Source organism: Biomphalaria glabrata, chromosome 5 (assembly GCF_947242115.1).
Source record: "Biomphalaria glabrata chromosome 5, xgBioGlab47.1, whole genome shotgun sequence".
NCBI lineage: Eukaryota > Metazoa > Mollusca > Gastropoda > Planorbidae > Biomphalaria > Biomphalaria glabrata.
The window spans coordinates 25,584,473-25,608,468 of NC_074715.1; the positions used below are offsets into that span (position 1 = coordinate 25,584,473).

At 35.0% G+C, this 23,996-nt stretch overlaps 1 protein-coding gene across 13 annotated transcripts in view; it reads left to right on the forward strand.

Moving 5' to 3' along the window:
• LOC106062466 (polypyrimidine tract-binding protein 2-like) overlaps positions 1-23,996 on the forward strand; it is a 153,605-nt gene that overhangs the window by 120,060 nt on the left and 9,549 nt on the right. For 10 of the 13 annotated variants that reach the window (XM_056029908.1, XM_056029907.1, XM_056029910.1 and 7 more), the window contains 10 exons: positions 9,560-9,652; positions 17,508-17,654; positions 19,094-19,240; positions 19,635-19,760; positions 19,880-19,931; positions 20,065-20,123; positions 20,475-20,637; positions 22,132-22,233; positions 22,868-22,921; positions 23,861-23,881. In XM_056029908.1, the coding sequence (XP_055885883.1) occupies positions 9,560-9,652; positions 17,508-17,654; positions 19,094-19,240; positions 19,635-19,760; positions 19,880-19,931; positions 20,065-20,123; positions 20,475-20,637; positions 22,132-22,233; positions 22,868-22,921; positions 23,861-23,881 (964 nt within the window). The remainder of the gene's footprint in view (positions 1-9,559; positions 9,653-17,507; positions 17,655-19,093; positions 19,241-19,634; positions 19,761-19,879; positions 19,932-20,064; positions 20,124-20,474; positions 20,638-22,131; positions 22,234-22,867; positions 22,922-23,860; positions 23,882-23,996) is intronic. The other 3 variants (XM_056029913.1, XM_056029911.1, XM_056029914.1) reach the window with 3 other exon arrangements.

Genomic DNA, 23,996 nt, shown 5'->3' on the forward strand with positions numbered 1-23,996 from the left:
AACAATGGAAAATTCCTAGCTACGCCCCGCTTGTTTCAATGCTGAGCTAACTGTGCATGGACTAGACATGTTAGAATTGGTTCCTCACAATAAGTTTCATGGACTAGACATGTTGGAATTGGTTCCTCACAATAAGTTTCATGGACTAGACATGTTAGAATTGGTTCCTCACAATAAGTTTCATGGACTAGACATGTTAGAATTGGTTCCTCACAATAAGTTTCATGGACTAGACATGTTAGAATTGGTTCCTCACAATAAGTTGCATGGACTAGACATGTTAGAATTGGTTCCTCACAATAAGTTTCATGGACTAGACATGTTAGAATTGGTTCCTCACAATAAGTTTCATGGACTAGACATGTTAGAATTGGTTCCTCACAATAAGTTTCATGGACTAGACATGTTAGAATTGGTTCCTCACAATAAGTTTCATGGACTAGACATGTTAGAATTGGTTCCTCACAATAAGTTTCATGGACTAGACATGTTAGAATTGGTTCCTCACAATAAGTTTCATGGACTAGACATGTTAGAATTGGTTCCTCACAATAAGTTTCATGGACTAGACATGTTAGAATTGGTTCCTCACAATAAGTTTCATGGACTAGACATGTTAGAATTGGTTCCTCACAATAAGTTTCATGGACTAGACATGTTAGAATTGGTTCCTCACAATAAGTTTCATGGACTAGACATGTTAGAATTGGTTCCTCACAATAAGTTTCATGGACTAGACATGTTAGAATTGGTTCCTCACAATAAGTTTCATGGACTAGACATGTTAGAATTGGTTCCTCACAATAAGTTTCATGGACTAGACATGTTAGAATTGGTTCCTCACAATAAGTTTCATGGACTAGACATGTTAGAATTGGTTCCTCACAATAAGTTTCATGGACTAGACATGTTAGAATTGGTTCCTCACAATAAGTTTCATGGACTAGACATGTTAGAATTGGTTCCTCACAATAAGTTTCATGGACTAGACATGTTAGAATTGGTTCCTCACAATAAGTTTCATGGACTAGACATGTTAGAATTGGTTCCTCACAATAAGTTTCATGGACTAGACATGTTAGAATTGGTTCCTCACAATAAGTTTCATGGACTAGACATGTTAGAATTGGTTCCTCACAATAAGTTTCATGGACTAGACATGTTAGAATTGGTTCCTCACAATAAGTTTCATGGACTAGACATGTTAGAATTGGTTCCTCACAATAAGTTTCATGGACTAGACATGTTAGAATTGGTTCCTCACAATAAGTTTCATGGACTAGACATGTTAGAATTGGTTCCTCACAATAAGTTTCATGGACTAGACATGTTAGAATTGGTTCCTCACAATAAGTTTCATGGACTAGACATGTTAGAATTGGTTCCTCACAATAAGTTTCATGGACTAGACATGTTAGAATTGGTTCCTCACAATAAGTTTCATGGACTAGACATGTTAGAATTGGTTCCTCACAATAAGTTTCATGGACTAGACATGTTAGAATTGGTTCCTCACAATAAGTTTCATAGACTAGACATGTTAGAATTGGTTCCTCACAATAAGTTTCATGGACTAGACATGTTGGAATTGGTTCCTCACAATAAGTTTCATGGACTAGACATGTTAGAATTGGTTCCTCACAATAAGTTTCATGGACTAGACATGTTAGAATTGGTTCCTCACAATAAGTTTCATGGACTAGACATGTTAGAATTGGTTCCTCACAATAAGTTTCATGGACTAGACATGTTAGAATTGGTTCCTCACAATAAGTTTCATGGACTAGACATGTTAGAATTGGTTCCTCACAATAAGTTTCATGGACTAGACATGTTAGAATTGGTTCCTCACAATAAGTTTCATGGACTAGACATGTTAGAATTGGTTCCTCACAATAAGTTTCATGGACTAGACATGTTAGAATTGGTTCCTCACAATAAGTTTCATGGACTAGACATGTTAGAATTGGTTCCTCACAATAAGTTTCATGGACTAGACATGTTAGAATTGGTTCCTCACAATAAGTTTCATGGACTAGACATGTTAGAATTGGTTCCTCACAATAAGTTTCATGGACTAGACATGTTAGAATTGGTTCCTCACAATAAGTTTCATGGACTAGACATGTTAGAATTGGTTCCTCACAATAAGTTTCATGGACTAGACATGTTAGAATTGGTTCCTCACAATAAGTTTCATGGACTAGACATGTTAGAATTGGTTCCTCACAATAAGTTTCATGGACTAGACATGTTAGAATTGGTTCCTCACAATAAGTTTCATGGACTAGACATGTTAGAATTGGTTCCTCACAATAAGTTTCATGGACTAGACATGTTAGAATTGGTTCCTCACAATAAGTTTCATGGACTAGACATGTTAGAATTGGTTCCTCACAATAAGTTTCATGGACTAGACATGTTAGAATTGGTTCCTCACAATAAGTTTCATGGACTAGACATGTTAGAATTGGTTCCTCACAATAAGTTTCATGGACTAGACATGTTAGAATTGGTTCCTCACAATAAGTTTCATGGACTAGACATGTTAGAATTGGTTCCTCACAATAAGTTTCATGGACTAGACATGTTAGAATTGGTTCCTCACAATAAGTTTCATGGACTAGACATGTTGGAATTGGTTCCTCACAATAAGTTTCATGGACTAGACATGTTGGAATTGGTTCCTCACAATAAGTTTCATGGACTAGACATGTTGGAATTGGTTCCTCACAATAAGTTTCATGGACTAGACATGTTAGAATTGGTTCCTCACAATAAGTTTCATGGACTAGACATGTTGGAATTGGTTCCTCACAATAAGTTTCATGGACTAGACATGTTAGAATTGGTTCCTCACAATAAGTTTCATGGACTAGACATGTTAGAATTGGTTCCTCACAATAAGTTTCATGGACTAGACATGTTAGAATTGGTTCCTCACAATAAGTTTCATGGACTAGACATGTTAGAATTGGTTCCTCACAATAAGTTTCATGGACTAGACATGTTGGAATTGGTTCCTCACAATAAGTTTCATGGACTAGACATGTTAGAATTGGTTCCTCACAATAAGTTTCATGGACTAGACATGTTAGAATTGGTTCCTCACAATAAGCTTTGTATTTTTATCACTGACGTCTCTTTCATCTGATCATGCAATCAAAATGAAAGGCAGTTATTTCCCCTTTATAAGACACTTTAATCACTTTTGTTTCAAAGCGATTTCATCATTCGACTTCCTAATAAAACTTTTTGCCTTTCTATTGTACAAGAAGATAGGAGATGTTGGCAAATCTTTTTGAATCATGTCGTTTTATTCATAGATTGCATAGTGTAGACAAACTTTCATGCAGACAAACTTTCATGTAGACAAACTTTCATGCAGACAAACTTTCATGCAGACAAACTTTCATGTAGACAAACTTTCATGCAGACAAACTTGTATGAAGACAATCTTTCATGTAGACAATCTTACATGAAGACAATCTTTCATGTAGACAATCTTTCATGTAGACAAACTTGCATATAAACAGATGAATGAAATCCTTTTGCCAATCAGTACTGAGCACCAATGTGTCTTACCAATGTGTCTTACTGCTAACTAGCTTGTACCTGTCTTACTGCCAACTAGCCTGTACCTATCTGTCTTACTGCCAACTAGCCTGTACCTATCTGTCTTACTGCCAACTAGCTTGTACCCATCTGTCTTACTGCCAACTAGCGCTGTGTCAGTGGCCGGACAGTCAGCGAATATCTGACGTGGCAGTCGATAGATCTGCCAGCACCGCAGGCTGGCACTACGTTTCTGACACATCACTTAAGTGACTTGACACTAGAAACACTAGATCAAAGAATGTCTCTTGGAAACCATTTCAGGACTACACACGCGATGAACTGTTGACGAGACAAGAAACTATCTTTCTCTATGGATGCTTTATATCGGCAGTGATATAAGTTAGGTAGAGAGCTATCTCTATATTTGTTTACAATAACTATGTTTATATGTTTCTTGAGAAGTAAATGTCAAACCTTTGTTGGTTTCTGTTTTGACTAGAGTTTGGAAGCTGTTCTCAAAAAGGATTTTCTTTTTGTTTGAAGGGAAATATTCAAAATGAACTTGAAATCCAGTAATTATATTTAATAGTTTGTTTTTTTAAATTGTATTTAATTTTTTTTTTTTTGATTTATATAAAATAGATGTGAATTGACCTCATTTGCCTTAAGTGACTCTCAGTTCAAATCCTAAAGGAGTCTCTGGATTTTTAAATTCAAGTTTTTATTTAATTTCAGTTTTGTCTTTATTGATGCCTCCCTCCCTCTAGCCCTTAGAGATAATCTCCACAATTTCTTGTTTATATAGGCCAACGAAATAGACCTATTTAAAGAGATAGCCTCCACAGGGTCATGTTTTGATTGGCTAGCGGTATTGTAGACCTACACGGTTCATTTTGTTTCAGTTTTTCTGTAGCACTTTTTAAACATCCTCTTTCGTCCACAATGTCAGTAACTGTGGCCAGTTGAGATCATGTACTGACACGATTGGAATGAAAGTTTGAATTACACACTTACAAATAATAATGGCCTTCATTACGATACGCGTTGGAGACTATGTAGCCATAATCTTACGAATAATCAATTACGTCATTCAACATAAAATATCCACGCTTTGGTGACGTGACTTGTACTTATGACCATAAAGTCCTTCTTTTAACTTATCTAAACATAACACCAAGGTATTTGACTTCTGACCATTTAGTTACAATTACTTGGCTCTTACAAGTCATGTTTCCAGTGTACAGGTAGCTTTACCATTGGTTGGTCAGTTCCAATCTCCGCTACACCCTCGTCCGTTGTAATCTAAATCATAGCATGCCTTGGACTTAATGGACCAGCCAACTACAAACTGTCTTAAAATACAGAATATCAAATCGAAATTCTCTGTCATCTGCTTGTTAGGACTTAATGTACCGTCCATTTCTTCGTTTGACTGAAATACTAGCAGAATATATAAGCGAAATTCGCTGGCCTTTTGCTCGTTAGATAATGAAAAAAAAATCGATCGTCTGTCGACAGCACTCACTGCCACGCCCTCTTGTCTTATGAATGAATCAAATGACTCGTCTAAACCAAAACTTTTCACACGATAATAATTAACACTATGTCTTCTACATTGATGTGTTTCCATGTCTGGTACCCATGAAGTTGACTCAGTGAGCTCTGCATATCAAACACTGACGTCTGTTAGAGTTCTGTTGCTTTTAATTCATAAGGACAGATTGCAATTCTTATAGATACCGCACCAATGTGTCGTTCATTTTAAACAAATACAACAAAATTGAAAGAATGTTTTGTGTCTTTTGACCTATAAGGTCTAATTATTCATGATTGTTTGCTAAAGTGACGGATAAACTAAAGTTTTGTAACACGCTAGACCGTGAAGTCAACTGACAAATGACTGTAACACTTCTGCTCAAGACGTCAATGTTTATGTTTACCACGCTAGACCGTGAAGTCAACTGAGAAATGACTGTAACACTTCTGCTCAAGACGTCAATGTTTATGTTTACCACGCTAGACCGTGAAGTCAACTGAGAAATGACTGTAACACTTCTGCTCAAGACGTCAATGTTTATGTTTACCACGCTAGACCGTGAAGTCAACTGACAAATGACTGTAACACTTCTGCTCAAGACGTCAATGTTTATGTTTACCACGCTAGACCGTGAAGTCAACTGACAAATGACTGTAACACTTCTGCTCAAGACGTCAATGTTTATGTTTACCACGCTAGACCGTGAAGTCAACTGACAAATGACTGTAACACTTCTGCTCAAGACGTCAATGTTTATGTTTACCACGCTAGACCGTGAAGTCAACTGACAAATGACTGTAACACTTCTGCTCAAGACGTCAATGTTTATGTTTACCACGCTAGACCGTGAAGTCAACTGACAAATGACTGTAACACTTCTGCTCAAGACGTCAATGTTTATGTTTACCACGCTAGACCGTGAAGTCAACTGACAAATGACTGTAACACTTCTGCTCAAGACGTCAATGTTTATGTTTACCACGCTAGACCGTGAAGTCAACTGACAAATGACTGTAACACTTCTGCTCAAGACGTCAATGTTTATGTTTACCACGCTAGACCGTGAAGTCAACTGACAAATGACTGTAACACTTCTGCTCAAGACGTCAATGTTTATGTTTACCACGCTAGACCGTGAAGTCAACTGACAAATGACTGTAACACTTCTGCTCAAGACGTCAATGTTTATGTTTACCACGCTAGACCGTGAAGTCAACTGACAAATGACTGTAACACTTCTGCTCAAGACGTCAATGTTTATGTTTACCACGCTAGACCGTGAAGTCAACTGACAAATGACTGTAACACTTCTGCTCAAGACGTCAATGTTTATGTTTACCACGCTAGACCGTGAAGTCAACTGACAAATGACTGTAACACTTCTGCTCAAGACGTCAATGTTTATGTTTACCACGCTAGACCGTGAAGTCAACTGACAAATGACTGTAACACTTCTGCTCAAGACGTCAATGTTTATGTTTACCACGCTAGACCGTGAAGTCAACTGACAAATGACTGTAACACTTCTGCTCAAGACGTCAATGTTTATGTTTACCACGCTAGACCGTGAAGTCAACTGACAAATGACTGTAACACTTCTGCTCAAGACGTCAATGTTTATGTTTACCACGCTAGACCGTGAAGTCAACTGACAAATGACTGTAACACTTCTGCTCAAGACGTCAATGTTTATGTTTACCACGCTAGACCGTGAAGTCAACTGACAAATGACTGTAACACTTCTGCTCAAGACGTCAATGTTTATGTTTACCACGCTAGACCGTGAAGTCAACTGACAAATGACTGTAACACTTCTGCTCAAGACGTCAATGTTTATGTTTACCACGCTAGACCGTGAAGTCAACTGACAAATGACTGTAACACTTCTGCTCAAGACGTCAATGTTTATGTTTACCACGCTAGACCGTGAAGTCAACTGACAAATGACTGTAACACTTCTGCTCAAGACGTCAATGTTTATGTTTACCACGCTAGACCGTGAAGTCAACTGACAAATGACTGTAACACTTCTGCTCAAGACGTCAATGTTTATGTTTACCACGCTAGACCGTGAAGTCAACTGACAAATGACTGTAACACTTCTGCTCAAGACGTCAATGTTTATGTTTACCACGCTAGACCGTGAAGTCAACTGACAAATGACTGTAACACTTCTGCTCAAGACGTCAATGTTTATGTTTACCACGCTAGACCGTGAAGTCAACTGACAAATGACTGTAACACTTCTGCTCAAGACGTCAATGTTTATGTTTACCACGCTAGACCGTGAAGTCAACTGACAAATGACTGTAACACTTCTGCTCAAGACGTCAATGTTTATGTTTACCACGCTAGACCGTGAAGTCAACTGACAAATGACTGTAACACTTCTGCTCAAGACGTCAATGTTTATGTTTACCACGCTAGACCGTGAAGTCAACTGACAAATGACTGTAACACTTCTGCTCAAGACGTCAATGTTTATGTTTACCACGCTAGACCGTGAAGTCAACTGACAAATGACTGTAACACTTCTGCTCAAGACGTCAATGTTTATGTTTACCACGCTAGACCGTGAAGTCAACTGACAAATGACTGTAACACTTCTGCTCAAGACGTCAATGTTTATGTTTACCACGCTAGACCGTGAAGTCAACTGACAAATGACTGTAACACTTCTGCTCAAGACGTCAATGTTTATGTTTACCACGCTAGACCGTGAAGTCAACTGACAAATGACTGTAACACTTCTGCTCAAGACGTCAATGTTTATGTTTACCACGCTAGACCGTGAAGTCAACTGACAAATGACTGTAACACTTCTGCTCAAGACGTCAATGTTTATGTTTACCACGCTAGACCGTGAAGTCAACTGACAAATGACTGTAACACTTCTGCTCAAGACGTCAATGTTTATGTTTACCACGCTAGACCGTGAAGTCAACTGACAAATGACTGTAACACTTCTGCTCAAGACGTCAATGTTTATGTTTACCACGCTAGACCGTGAAGTCAACTGACAAATGACTGTAACACTTCTGCTCAAGACGTCAATGTTTATGTTTACCACGCTAGACCGTGAAGTCAACTGACAAATGACTGTAACACTTCTGCTCAAGACGTCAATGTTTATGTTTAGATGTTTCTTCGTTGAACGATGTCAACTGTTTGGGTAAGTCCATGTTTGGGTAAGTCCATGTTTGGGTAAGTCCATCGTGTAGCTTCTTACCTGGCATGTGACTTTGACTTCAGTCTCACATCTTCTTCAACGTTGTATGTCTAGAAGAGAATCATCTTTAATAACAAACTTTATTTCAAGAGAAACATCTTTAATATCAAACTTTATTTCAAGAGAAACATCATTAATACCAAACTCTAGTACGAAGTATAGTCCACACAAAAACTCATAAGCGATGATCTTTGTGCGTTTTATTCCATAAGAGCATTTACACTTGTTTTCCTAAATCGTAATAAGTACTATCTCGCTTTTTTTTGATGACTTAAAAAATTAACAAAATATTAATCAATAATAATAATAAGGCTTGTCTTCCGAGTCCGAAGATTAATCAGGAATGCAGTATTTCCCGTGGCTACGCAGCCCCAGCTGCGAATTACATATTTTGCCACACCAACGCAGACATAACCATTGTCCGCCGGTGGTTGATTTAGTTTTTCTTTTCGCCGTCTGCTTTTGTCCTCGGCAGCGGATTTTCTTTTGGTCTGAAATGTGGATCCCGCAGCCTTTGTGAGTGACCTCCAGCTGTCTCGTTCTGAAGCCGCCTGCAACCAGGTGCTCTTTTCTATGTCATTAAAGGCAAGTTGGCGCCTTTGTTACGTCGACAACCTTTCAGCTCATCAAAATAAGACTACTTTTGGCATTCTTCGTCACCCATATGGGACCATCAGAATTCCCTCTATACTCTATACTGTCCATACCGGCGTTTGCAAGGACATCGCTGTTTGTAGTGCTGTCTTGCCGCTCTATGTCCATGATGGAGCTCAAGCATCTTTGGTGAAAGCATTCAAGTAGTCTTAGTTGCTTTCTATATAATACCCATTGCAATGAATGCAAGCTCACAAAACAATAACCAATCTTCAAAAATTCACTATAGAAGCTCTAGAACTTTCGTTGATCGGCCAGGAGAAAGTGTTAAAGCCCTTGAAATATGTAATGTAATTCAGAGCTTAAAAAATCTTTGACTTATATTTGAAAATCACTCTTCTGTTGAGTGAAACTATTTTTACAAAGTATCAGACCTTTACAACCATATACTATCATTAAAATTACTTGGTACACCATAGTCAAATTTCTTATTTTTATATCTTAATGTACCATTACGGAAACTATTTGAAGAATATTGCCAAATAACATTGTTTTGTTAATTATTACCTGACTAGAACTAAGCCAAATATTTCCAGTGTGTCATTGCTTTCATAGGATCAATGTCTCTTTTCTATTTGCAGAGAGGAAGCGAAGAACTGATGTCTCACGGTACCATGGTGGCCAATGGGCTCAGTCCCCACCAGTCTCCTTCAGAGATAACAGACGCTAAAAAGGTTAGGGCCATTACAGTCGCACTAGAAAACTTAATTGCCAGGTTGTCTCATTAAAAACTTAATTGCCAGGTTGTCTCACTAGAAAACTTAATTGCCAGGTTGTCTCACTAGAAAACTTAATTGCCAGGTTTAACTGGAACACTATTGTTGCTGTTAGCATTATTTGTAAGACAAAACTAGTGTCTACAATGTCTTAACTCTACGAGTTCCAACTCAACATGTAATACAGTGAACATAGTCTAGACTAGATGGTCCCATGTTCGAACCCTTGCCGCTGCCAACTCAGGAGCTCTGGGCTATCACGGAAAATTTTTTTTCTGAAGAAACGTTGGAAACGTAGAAAACATTCAAAAGGAGTTGTCATGGAGACGTCTTAAACACCTTGATACAGACCAACACTTAGACTTTAGGATCAGAAACAGGACATTGAAAGTTAACTTCTTATTATATAAAAAAACGTGTCCTCTTTAAAAGATTAAAATACCGCGCTACTTGTTTGCGTGAATAGAAATAGCCAGATTACTTACTACATATAGGCTTACAATTACATCTCATACTTCTATATTGGGGCGGACTGGGTGTCAAAATCAAACCTGGCATTACTATCCAGCCCTCAAATGGCGTGCGGTATGATAATAATGGGCATCCATTCGTATCGCTCCTCATATTTTGTTTTTCTATAATTAAATGCTTTGTTTGGTGTAATGCACAAATTGTAAGACAAATTTCCTTATGGATAATAAAGATTATTATTGTTATTATTATTTTGTTAGTTTACCGAGAACTCATGAATGCGTGTTCTCTCATGGCTTAAGAGTCATCAAGGGGACTAATTCAACTTATACCACCACAGCTGTCAAGTACGATTTCTTTCCCTTGTTCAAGATGCCAAACAAAATAATTTATTACCAATAGTTAATTAACTAAAAGATTTTTTTTTCATTGATTCTTGTGTTGTCAGGTAAAAGAAATAATTGTGCAAAATTCAGCTTGATCCGAGATCGGGTCTGGGAGAAATAACGTGTACACACTTTTTGCTATACAGACAAAGTTATATACGCTTTGTAATAACTATGTTGACAACACCTATTCTCTATGACTTCACGAAATGGGATATTATATATTGTTATTGACTAACAAAGTGTTTATAAGCTATTGAATCTGACCGAAAGCATGGTTGACGGATATTCAACTGAAACAGAAAATGTGTGAAGTCTAATATTACACTGTAAAGTCTGTAAAATAAACTTTTATACATGGACTGGATATGAGAAGGGCTGTTGCTAAGGGCCGCTTTAATAAATCAAGAAAACAACACCAAAGAAACAACACCAAACAAACAACAAGTAACTAACAACACCAAACAAACAACAAGTAACAAACAACACCAAACAAACAACAAATAACAAACAACACCAAACAAACAACATGTAACAAACAACACCAAACAAACACCAAGTAACAAACAACACCAAACAAACAACAAGTAACAAACAACAACAAACAAACAACAAGTAACAAACAACAACAAACAAACAACAAGTAACAAACAATACCAAACAAACAACAAGTAACAAACAACAACAAACAAACAACAAGTAACAAACAATACCAAACAAACAACTAGTAACAAACAACACCAAACAACTAAAAAAAAACAACAAACAAACAAACATAGAAAACAACAACAAACAAGCAACACCAATCTATCAGTGTATTACGAACCTTACTGCTATTTGAAGCTGCCCATTTGTGTGCCGTTCACAACCGGTCATTTGCCAGTCCGCCCCTGTTTCCTGTATTGTTCTATGTAAACTTAAAGTGACGTCACACACACGATACACACGATACTTCCCTGCAACACCAAAACTCAAACTGGAAACTAAATGCATAATTTGAACTTGAGAATTACAAAAACTAGATTTACATTTAGATTTTTATAAGTTCCTATATTCAAATAATATTAAGAGTTACTAAAATGTTTATTACATTGTCTAGTATCTGGAAGTTGTTGGGTCGAAGAAATTACAAACATGTGCTTTGAGTATTATCTTTATGCATGTTTAATTAATATTACACGAGCTCGCGTTTCTTCATCGCTTTAGAGTGACATAAAGGTCTCAAAAAAAATAAAGATGTCTTCCTGGCAATGACTTTATCTGGTAAATAAAAACATACAAATAGATAAACACCAGTGGCCTAGCCAGGTATCTCTGGGTTAGTAGTGTAGCAAAGAACCTCTGGGCTATAAGGCGTAGCAAAGTATCCCTTTCGTCAGTGACGTAGCAAGGTAATCCCTCCGTTAGTGACGTAGCAAGGTAATCCCTCCGTTAGTGACGTAGCAAGGTAATCCCTCCGTTAGTGACGTAGCAAGGTAATCCCTCCGTTAGTGACGTAGCAAGGTACCGCTGGGCCTATATTCAAGAAACTAGAAGGTTGGGTGTGACCAAACTAGTCAACGTTTTTATATTAGTACATTTACAAAAACATATTCCAATGTATGTTCGGTAAAACATGGCTGCGTATTCCAATGTATGTTCAATAGAACATGGCTGCGTATTCCAATGTATGTTCAGTAGAACATGACTTTGTATTCCAATGCATGTTCAGTAGAATATGGCTGTGTATTCCAATGTATGTTCAGTAGAACATGGCTGCGTATTCCAATGTATGTTCAGTAGAATATGGCTGTGTATTCCAATGTATGTTCAGTAGAACATGGCTGTGTATTCCAATGTATGTTCAGTAGAACATGGCTGTGTATTCCAATGTATGTTCAGTAGAACATGGCTGTGTATTCCAATGTATGTTCAGTAGAACATGGCTGTGTATTCCAATGTATGTTCAGTAGAACATGGCTGTGTATTCCAATGTATGTTCAGTAGAACATGGCTGTGTATTCCAATGTATGTTCAGTAGAACATGGCTGTGTATTCCAATGTATGTTCAGTAAAACATGGCTGTGTATTCCAATGTATGTTCAGTAGAACATGGCTGTGTATTCCAATGTATGTTCAGTAAAACATGGCTGTGTATTCCAATGTATGTTCAGTAAAACATGGCTGCGTATTCCAATGTATGTTCAGTAGAACATGGCTGTGTATTCCAATGTATGTTTAGTAAAACATGGCTGTGTATTCCAATGTATGTTTAGTAGAACATGGCTGTGTATTCCAATGTATGTTCAGTAAAACATGGCTGCGTATTCCAATGTATGTTCAGTAGAATATGGCTGTGTATTCCAATGTATGTTCATTAGAACATGGCTTTGTATTCCAATGTATGTTCAGTAAAACATGGCTGCGTATTCCAATGTATGTTCAGTAAAACATGGCTGCGTATTCCAATGTATGTTCAGTAAAACATGGCTGCGTATTCCAATGTATGTTCAGTAAAACATGGCTGCGTATTCCAATGTATGTTCAGTAAAACATGGCTGTGTATTCCAATGTATGTTCAGTAAAACATGGCTGCGTATTCCAATGTATGTTCAGTAAAACATGGCTGCGTATTCCAATGTATGTTCAGTAAAACATGACTGCGTATTCCAATGTATGTTCAGTAAAACATGGCTGCGTATTCCAATGTATGTTCAGTAAAACATGGCTGCGTATTCCAATGTATGTTCAGTAAAACATGGCTGTGTATTCCAATATGTTCAGTAAAACATGGCTGCGTATTCCAATGTATGTTCAGTAGAACATGGCTGTGTATTCCAATGTATGTTCAGTAGAACATGGCTGTGTATTCCAATGTATGTTCAGTAAAACATGGCTGTGTATTCCAATGTATGTTCAGTAAAACATGGCTGTGTATTCCAATGTATGTTCAGTAAAACATGGCTGTGTACAGGGCCGGCCTTAGGCCACTGCAAGGTGTAAATTATTAAATTAAACCATTTTAACTTATTATTAAAGGGTTACCGCATCCTTCTGATTTTCCAGGAGCTACTGAAAATCTCCTGAACTTATTAAAAAACTCATACAAATCTTCTGAAAAAATAGACAAAGTTGTCATTTCGGGGTGTCATTCAATATGGAAAACGTCAATCCTACTCGCGTTAAAAACAAAACCGGTTTTCTCAGCTTTCATCGAATACAAATGTAACAATAAGGCGAATTTTAACCGAAATAGGAAGTTAATTTACTTTAAAAGTCACTGGCATACAAATATAGATCTAAATCTATCTCGACCTCTTGAAAAAAAATCAAAAGCGATTATTTTGCTAGTCGATGGTAAATCTAAAAGGCAGATCTGAATGTTTATGGCTTTTTGTTGGAATACTACAATCTACTGTAGATGGCTCGTCAAGTAAATTTGACAGTGATTTTGTACTTTGTAAAGTATAAATAAAATACAAAGACGAATTTATTTTCTGATACAAAATCCTAATTTTCACATATTATCCTTATCCCTACCCAGACAGGGCCCCGCGCAATCCGTTTCGCACAGGGCCCCGCAATCTGTAGGACCGGCCCTGGCTGTGTATTCCAGTGTATTTTCATTAGAACAAAATGACAAGACACTTTGCTAATGTCTAAGCACTCACATCTCTGGCAGCATAAGGGCGTGGCTCGCAAAGCAACCTTAAATTTTAAGGTATACAGAAGTGTTTTTTTTTTCTTCTTCTCGTAGCATTATTGCTAAAAGCAATCTGTCCAATGGTCTATACACAGCCTGCTGTTAATTTGTAGCACATTACAGGTGTGTAGTCGTCTGCTGATCACGAGCCAATTCATGCATGACAGTGATGATGTAAAAAAAAACAAAAAAACTGAAGGCGTGGCAGATATTGTCTGAGAAGAAGAATTCTGCTTGCTGCTATTGATCCGCCAGACGGCAGCTACAGGTGGCCTTGATGAGAAGGGCTGCTATGCGGCAGAGATCACTTCTCATGGAATTCACCTTTGACCTTAACGAAGTACCATATGGTTTAAATTTCGCGTGACATAAGCTGCAGGAGAAGACGGGGGAAACGTATGTGTGCAATGTTGGTTCAAGAATCAACTCCTAATGAAAACATAGATCAATACAAATCCACTCACTTTCTGTCTGTAGGCTTTTCTCTGTCTGTCTGTCTGTCTGTCTAGGGCTTATGTATTATATAACTTAGTAAACTTGAAATTTCTAGAAAATTAACAATCTGACTCAAGCATAGTGTTATGAATCTAAACCTGTATTATTTCGAACAGTATTATTGCTAATGTTGACCAATTGTCACTAAATATACATCATACAACAGTCTAAAACAACAACAGACTAAATATACATCATACAACAGTCTAAAACAACAACAGACTAAATATACATCATACAACAGTCTAAAACAACAACAGACTAAATATACATCATACAACAGTCTAAAACAACAACAGACTAAATATACATCATACAACAGTCTAAAACAACAACAGACTAAATATACATCATACAACAGTCTAAAACAACAACAGACTAAATATACATCATACAACAGTCTAAAACAACAACAGACTAAATATACATCATACAACAGTCTAAAACAACAACAGACTAAATATACATCATACAACAGTCTAAAACAACAACAGACTAAATATACATCATACAACAGTCTAAAACAACAACAGACTAAATATACATCATACAACAGTCTAAAACAACAACAGACTAAATATACATCATACAACAGTCTAAAACAACAACAGACTAAATATACATCATACAACAGTCTAAAACAACAACAGAGTATTCTAAAGTGTACTCCATCCAGATATCTAAATAAAAAATATCACACTTCTAAGTGCTTAAGAGCCATTTTCTCCAAAGTAGGCCTACTGTCCAAGTCAATCTTAAAACATTTATTTTATACTTTATTTTGTGAACGGTATTGTTTCCTTGGTAGGCGAAACTCCAGAGAGCGGGTTGACAAAATAGTTTGAGGGCTGGGCAATAGCACGAGAGCAAAGAAAATGTAGAGTTTCTGTTTATTTTTGTTTGAGCCCATATGAACGAGTGTCTCATCAAGTCTCCATCTTAATCTTCACCTTCAGTATTAGGAGGCTACACACGAACCATTACACTAGAACAGGCCGGATTTACGACAGTACAAGACTGACCGCCCAGGGACTTTTTTTTTAAACACAAAAATATGCGTATAGAAGAAATGTCAAATGAGAGTAAATTTACAAGCAGGCCTAATATCCTGACCAGGGGGCTGCACTTACTAGAATTAGCAATTGCATTGCAAGCCCTTGTATTCTGAACACTTATTCTACTGTGTGCACCTAACACCTTCTGAAGTATGCCAGTTGACTAACAATAACAGGGTGCGGGTTTTTTTTTCCGTAAATCTGCCTAGTTCCGTTCTTGATTATTTACATGCCACCACACGGAGTCCATCTGATGTAGCACGCTAACCTTTTTTTTTCATTCTCTCTCTCTCTCTTCTTCCCCCCCCCCCCTTGATTCATCTTCCACAAGCTTAGAATCTCAATTACTAGTCATTGGTAGACGATATTAAAGCAAATAGAAAAAACAACACTCTTGCATGACTAGAATCTTTTTTAAAGGAAAAAAAAGAGAGAGAGAGAGAGAGAGGGGGGATACGTTGTTAAAAAGAATGACTTTTATATGTCAGTTATTATTATTGTTTTGAAATGCAGCCAATGTTACAAATGGCCAGTATATTTTACAACAGAAAGTTACAATTCAAAGTGATGATTCATTTTCAACCGTGATGTTCTTCACCTGTCAAATCTTTAGAATGTTTTTTTTCTTCTTACATTCGGATACGTTTAGACTTATTGCAGACGTAATTAACATGTAGCTTAAGTATAACCCTATGATAGACAGGTTGCTTACCTGTAACCCTATGATAGACAGGTTGCATACCTGTAACCCTATGATAGACAGGTTGCTTACCTGTAACCCTATGATAGACAAGTTGTTTATCTGTAACCCTATGATAGACAGGTTGTTTACCTGTAACCCTATGATAGACAGGTTGTTTACCTGTAACCCTATGATAGACAGGTTGTTTACCTGTAACCCTATGATAGACAGGTTGTTTACCTGTAACCCTATGATAGACAGGTTGCTTACCTGTAACCCTATGATAGACAGGTTGTTTACCTGTAACCCTATGATAGACAGGTTGCTTACCTGTAACCCTATGATAGACAGGTTGTTTACCTGTAACCCTATGATAGACAGGTTGTTTACCTGTAACCCTATGATAGACAGGTTGCTTACCTGTAACCCTATGATAGACAGGTTGTTTACCTGTAACCCTATGATAGACAGGTTGCTTACCTGTAACCCTATGATAGACAGGTTGCTTACCTGTAACCCTATTTCTTATTTGTAACCACTTGTAGACCTATTGAAGATATATACATTTATTTTTATTTCAAGCCTGTTGCCCATATAGTCCTATTTCAGAATCATTTATGTACTCAACACGTAGCTTATAAGAAAACATCAAAAATGTAACCCCTAGTCCTTTTCCAATTATGTATAGGCCTACTATAGGCTGCCCTATGACATCTAACTATCTGTAGTGCTTTATATAGAACTCCTCTTTCATGATTGAAGATGAGCACAATCTCATACGAACTTGAAGATGGTTATGGAGTCCTATCTTCACCTTTATATATTTAGTCCTAAATACAAATAAAACAACTAAACTGTTCTACCTATAATGCAACAGTAAAACATCCTTCAATCCCAGCTAATAGTCTGGTGATAAAGTAGGACTTCAGGTGTAGATGTAATAATTGTAGAAGAAATAGTCCTTAAAGATAAGATTCGGATTCTTAAAAAAAAATGAATTTATATTTGTGTTGTCTGTAACTGTCAACTATTTACTAAACAGGCTAAATTAGATGGTGCAGTTATCCCACCTTCAAGAGTTGTACACATCAGAAGTCTACCAGGTGAAGCTGGAGAGACAGATATAGTTCAGTTGGGGATGTCCTTTGGAAAGATGACCAATGTCTTAGTTCTTAAACAAAAAAATCAGGTGGGTGACATTCCTTACAAAAAATAACACAATAGAGTTTTTTGTTTTCATTTGCAAATTAAATACATTTCAAAGACTGAGTGGCCATGTGATTTTTTTTTTTAAAACTCATTCTGCTAATTAAAAGAACATTAAACACAATATAAAGCAACACATGTGTCATAATCAGGCTTATAAGTGGGGTCTTAAAAACCCTTGGTAACCACTTGTGATGACCCACCCATAGGTTGGTAACAACTGATTCAACTAAAACATTGCTCATTATTTCATTTTGTCTAGTGCAATTTAAAACATCAACTTTTGTGTACTTACTGTGTGCTAATGCAGAGGAAATGTAACTAAACTGTTGTCTCATAAAACAGAAGTAAAAATAAATATTAACAGAATATTACTAAAAAGTGCCCTTTGAATATTTAGATACAAATGATATATGCTAGAACTAATTCTTTCCAGCATTATTTGAGTATGGAATAAGTTGTCACTGTTTCTAGGAAAACCTAAAGCCTAAGCACAGTTAAAACAACTAGATGAACATATGGAACAGGATATGTGACTGACACTGTAAAACAAATGGAACAGGATATGTGACTGACACTGTAAGACATATGGAACAGGATATGTGACTGACACTGTAAGACATATGGAACAGGATATGTGACTGACACTGTAAGACATATGGAACAGGATATGTGACTGACACTGTAAGACATATGGAACAGGATATGTGACTGACACTGTAAGACATATGGAACAGGATATGTGACTGACACTGTAAGGCATATGGAACAGGATATGTGACTGACACTGTAAGGCATATGGAACAGGATATGTGACTGACACTGTAAGGCATATGGAACAGGATATGTGACTGACACTGTAAGACATATGGAACAGGATTTGTGACTGACACTGTACGACAGATGAATGCCAGATTACTACCCAAAGCTTGATACACAAAATTCTCACATAAACTCTTTTTTTCATGATCAAATGTACGCACAATCTTCATATCTATTTTCAAAACATGATTGTGAAATTCAATCTTCCCTTTAAAAATTGCATTGCATTCAGGGCGTGATTTGTGCGGGACTGGTTCTATATAATATTATGTTATATGAAAACATTCAAAGATGATCTAATGCAAAGAAACTACATCTTATGCAATGCATAATATATGTAGGCTACTACTTAACATTTTCTTGTAAATTTATGATTAATGGCGTGTGTCTTTTAATCATTTAAACTTAATTAATAATACAAAAGAAAATTTAGAAATATTTTATGAAATGCCAAAGGGTTTAAATTACATTTAATAATAAAAGTTTAAAAAAGAAATATTAAAAAATTCAAGAATTTGAAATTTTTTGAAATTAAATTTCTTTGTCCTAAAGCAAAAAGAAATTATTTTTATTATTTTCATTATTTTAATTTAATTTTAGGCATTCTTAGAATTTCAAGATGAATCAAGTGCTGTGGCAATGGTGGCTTATTTTCAAGCCAATCCTGCTCAAGTCCGCCTTAAACCAGTATTTGTCCAGTTTTCAAACCACAAAGAACTTAAGACTGATGCTTCTCATGCCTTTCAGGTAGATATATATATAGGCTATATATATATATATATATATATATAGTTCAATTTAAGACTGATTGAAAAGGTTGAAGGTAAGTTTATTTTCATTTATAATGAATTCTCTAATAAGAAAGATGGGAAGAAAGTTTATTCATCATGAACTCTGTAATAAGAAAGATGGGAAGAAAGTTTATTCATCATGAACTGTAATAAGAAAGATGGAAAGAAAGTTTATTCACCATGAACTCTCTAAACAGAATGATGGGAGGACAGTAAAGTATATATATATCATCTCTTCACATATATTTTATAATTCTTGTTGAATCAGAGCGCAACACTGAAGTTTGTGATTGGCAAAGAGTTCTAAGATACTAAATAATCTGTCAAAGTAATTCTTTCATTTCTTTCAGAACCACAATGCACAAGCTGCACTGCAAGCTGCACATTCAGTCATGGGCTCTGATGAACAGTCAACTATCCTGAGAGTTATTGTTGACAATGCTTTTTACCCAGTTTCTTTAGAGATTTTACATCAGGTTAGAATTTGTTTAGAATAACAAAATTTGATTGATGTTAACATATATAATTTATTACTTTTGTTACATGAGTCATCTCCCTTGTAATGTGAACTAAACTATTTTAATTTTTTTTTCAGTTATTTATTAAATTTGGAAAAGTGTTGAAAATTATTACCTTCACAAAGAACAGTGAGTTTGATTTATTTTTTTCTTTAGACAGGTTTTCTATAGGAATAATGCATTGATTTAGTATTTATTTGATTCAACCTAAGTATTGGAAAAAATTAGACTCTAAAAATAGAATACACACATTTATCTGCAGACACATTCCAAGCCTTAATTCAGATGTCGGATGCGATATCAGCAGCTGCTGCTAAGACGGTAATGTTTACAAAAAAATGGATGAAACACTAGGCCTAATATTTGGCTGCTTTCTAAATCTTCAAAACATTATAGGGTTAAACAAAGCCGTACTAATTTATTTTAATGTTAGATTATTGATTTTATGTTATTTGTTTATTACTTCTATGCTGTGTTTTTTAAAAGAAAAATATTTTTATGCAAGAAAATAAACTGAGTGAAATAAAATTGTATAAAATATTTATTTTGCAAGCCTAAGACCACTGTGTTATAGTTCTCTTCAATAGTTTTCAAAGAATTCTTAGTAACCACAGAATTTCTTTCTACTCCTACAGTAATGTTTAAATTTGTCTCAACATTTGCTTATTACAGTCACTAGATGGCCAGAATATCTATAATGGTTGTAACACACTCAAGATAGACTACTCTAAACTTAGCAACCTGAATGTAAAATATAATAATGACAAAAGTCGAGACTTCACACGGCCGGACTTACCTACGGGTGACCTAAACCTTGATGCAATGAGTCTTGGAGGTAAATTAACATACACTGACATAGAAAATTGTTTGAAATATTGGATGGAAACAAGTTTGTGAGTTTGTTTGTGTGCAACTTTTTTTTTTATTTGAAAAGTCAGAAATTATATAGACACATAGATAGATTGTCATAGAACTAAAAATATTCATGAATAGACTTCCATGCTTAAATGTGATCTGAATCAGGAAATGAAAATATATAAATAAAACTTGACTTTACAATGATCAAGGTTGAAAAGATAAGCCTACCAAAGAAACAATATGGGGTTCATGGAATGTGGAAAATCTTGAGCTAAAGGCCTTCATCCTCTCTCAATAGAACATATACATACATAAAAAAATAATATATATATGATTTGTACTAAAAAAACATACGTTTGAATTACTTGTGGGCTTATTATATAAGAGAAAAAAAGTTTTGTTTAAATGTTTTCAATTATTAGTCATTTAAACATGTGACAAATAAAGACAATTGGATATGTATAATGTATTCTATTAAGCTCAAGCATTTCTAATGTATTGAAAATGTCAGTTAGACCTCATTAGTTTTTACTTAATCATGTCAAAGTTGATTAAAGAATCTATCAATGTGTCTAAATTTGCCATTAGTGAAAAATTATGTCAAGTTTGATTTTATACTACACAGTTGTTAGTTATTTGCTCTTTTGTAGAATGTTATAGCATAGCTAATAGATCTTTCATTATTTTGATAATTTCCTTTTTTTTTTTGTAACCCACACCATCTATAAGAATGCAGGGACATGTTACAAAATCAAACACTAGTTTTGATGATGAAAAAACAGTCAATAAACAAAATAAATATTGAAAAATTTAGATGTTGATTTAAAAAAAAATACCCCCAAAATATGAACTTGGTTTTCATCATCAAACAAAACTACATTTATCCATCGCACTTGAAAGTATTTCTGATGCATCTATTATTGTGGGGCTTTTAGAAGGATTTTCTCATCTATTTTTTTTTTTTGACTATAAGAATGACTTGTTTAATCAAATAAATGCATTTTTTTTCCTCTTCTTTCATTTTTGCTTTTAAATTGCTAATTCCCTAACAACTTTGCACCTTTATTTTGGAAGCTACTATTAATGTAATGTAGTCATGATGAATTTCTAAAACAATTAATTGTGCATGATGACGTCCCCTTCTACAGTTTTCGTCTATGAACATGGTCCATTTAACAGTATATCTATTTTTTTCAGAGAAATTAATATTCTTGAATTGACAATTTCCACCAACCTGACATATAAAAGCTTTTTACCATCTGTATTATGAACAAATTGTCAAATTTTACTTTTATGAGTGAAAAAGAAGGGGGAACTACTGCACATTAACTCCATAAATATATTTTTTCCTTCATTGAATAAATAAATTTATGACTTGTGACAATCTGATTATTATAGAAACAAATTATAGAACTTACAAACACTGATTATATCTGAGCCTAATACTAACCTTCCACGTATTGTTGGCAAGGTTCTTCTGGGGTTCTGATGTCCCCAATGCCTACCTACCATCATGGATTAACTCCACCTCAGATCACCACCATTGGAGCCCTGCCTGCTCAGCAGACAGCAGGTAAATGATTCTCCCAGCCCTTTCCTTAGTAGTCAGTTATCTTAACACTTCCATTTGATATTAATATTGCCAACCTACTGAGTCTAATTCATACATTTTTATCATACTTTTATTTGTGTGCGTAATTTTCTATAACTCTTAAATCTTTACTATGTAAATTATCTTAGTTAGTTATTTTCATAGGATAATAGTTTTTGGCACATAGCACTGTCCCATATTTTAGCCTTCTAGAGTTGATTTTGTTCCCGTTGACAAAAAAATGTTTTGCTATGTTTCTGCTTGAATAGACTAACTTGCAGAGTATTATTGATCATTATTATGGTGATGGATTTTTATCACAAATACTATTAGAAGAATCTATTCATAGTTAGTTTATTTTGCTAGCATGTGTAAATCCATACTTTCCAACACTATTTTTTCTATAGTTTTAATATTTTTTTAGTGATTGTGCTCAGTATAAGCCAACTAACACTAACCTTTCAAAAGCGATCATTAGACTTCTCTACACCTTAGAGTCATTAAACAAGAACACACAGAAGAGTTAGTTGCTTTGTTGTCCCCTCACTTTTGTATTTCATGTTTATGTATGTCAGTGGGGAATAGAAACAGAGATGTTCAAAACTTCTCTTTTCAGTGGACTTTCAAGAAGTGAGAGAGGAGCCAACCATAATCTGGACCCAGGGTTTAGGTGATCACATACATTTAATACATACAGAAACCAAGAAACAATCTTGAACTGTTCAAAAATATAATTTAAAGCAGAGAAAAATTTACTTTTACATACATTAAAATTATAGAGTTTTTTTCAGTTCATTGCTTTGTTATCTTATAAATTACAGACATTCCATTAAAAAAGGAAATGTCTAAAAATAAATTTAAAGAGAACTCTTATAAATTATTTCTATTTTTTTTTTATATTTATAAAAGATGAGTATCTATCATTCATTTTTAATGATTCTTATTTATTTTTTTAAGGTGAAAAGTTATAACTTACAAATTATTTTATTTTTTGTGTCTTTTAGTATATTCATATATGCTAATAAATCTAACTCTGGATATGAAATCATAAGTGATTTTTCAAATTTTTTTTTCTCATGGCAGCAAAAATCTAATAGTTGTCAACATTTAAATTTTTATTTATTGAATACATTTCTCTTTTTTATATATTTGCAATAGTTTTTTTGTTGTTTTTTTTCAAAATTATACACTACAGTTTGTTTATTGGTTATTGGTTAAAGAACTATGCATAAAAATGTTAAGTATAAACTATAGTTTTGAACATCTCGCATGAAGCAAGGTTGTAGAAAAAAAAAAAGCTTTTCACCTAACATCTAGCCAGTTTTTTTTTTAAATAATAATTACCCAATTTTTTTTTCATCTTGAATGCCTTTTGATTTCTTTCCTGATCTCTATATTATTTTATCACCATAGAAGCTACTTTGTTAATTCTTAATTATATTTGTGAAGTAGCATAATATAATTGTAGTTTCAGTGTCAAAAAAATGTTTTCATTTTTTTTTTTACACTAAAGGAAAAGATTTTATCTAGTAAATAGACCTAGAAATGTGTATATTGTATATAGACCTAGAAATGTGTATATTTTATCAAAGATTTTTTTATTTCACAGCTCCAGGCTATGGCATACCAGGTAATAGATACAACATTTAATCTAAACATACATAAAACAAGTATTTAAAAAGAGGATGCTAGTGTGTTATCAATTTTAAAACTTCCCTTGGCAATCACATCATTAAATACAATTC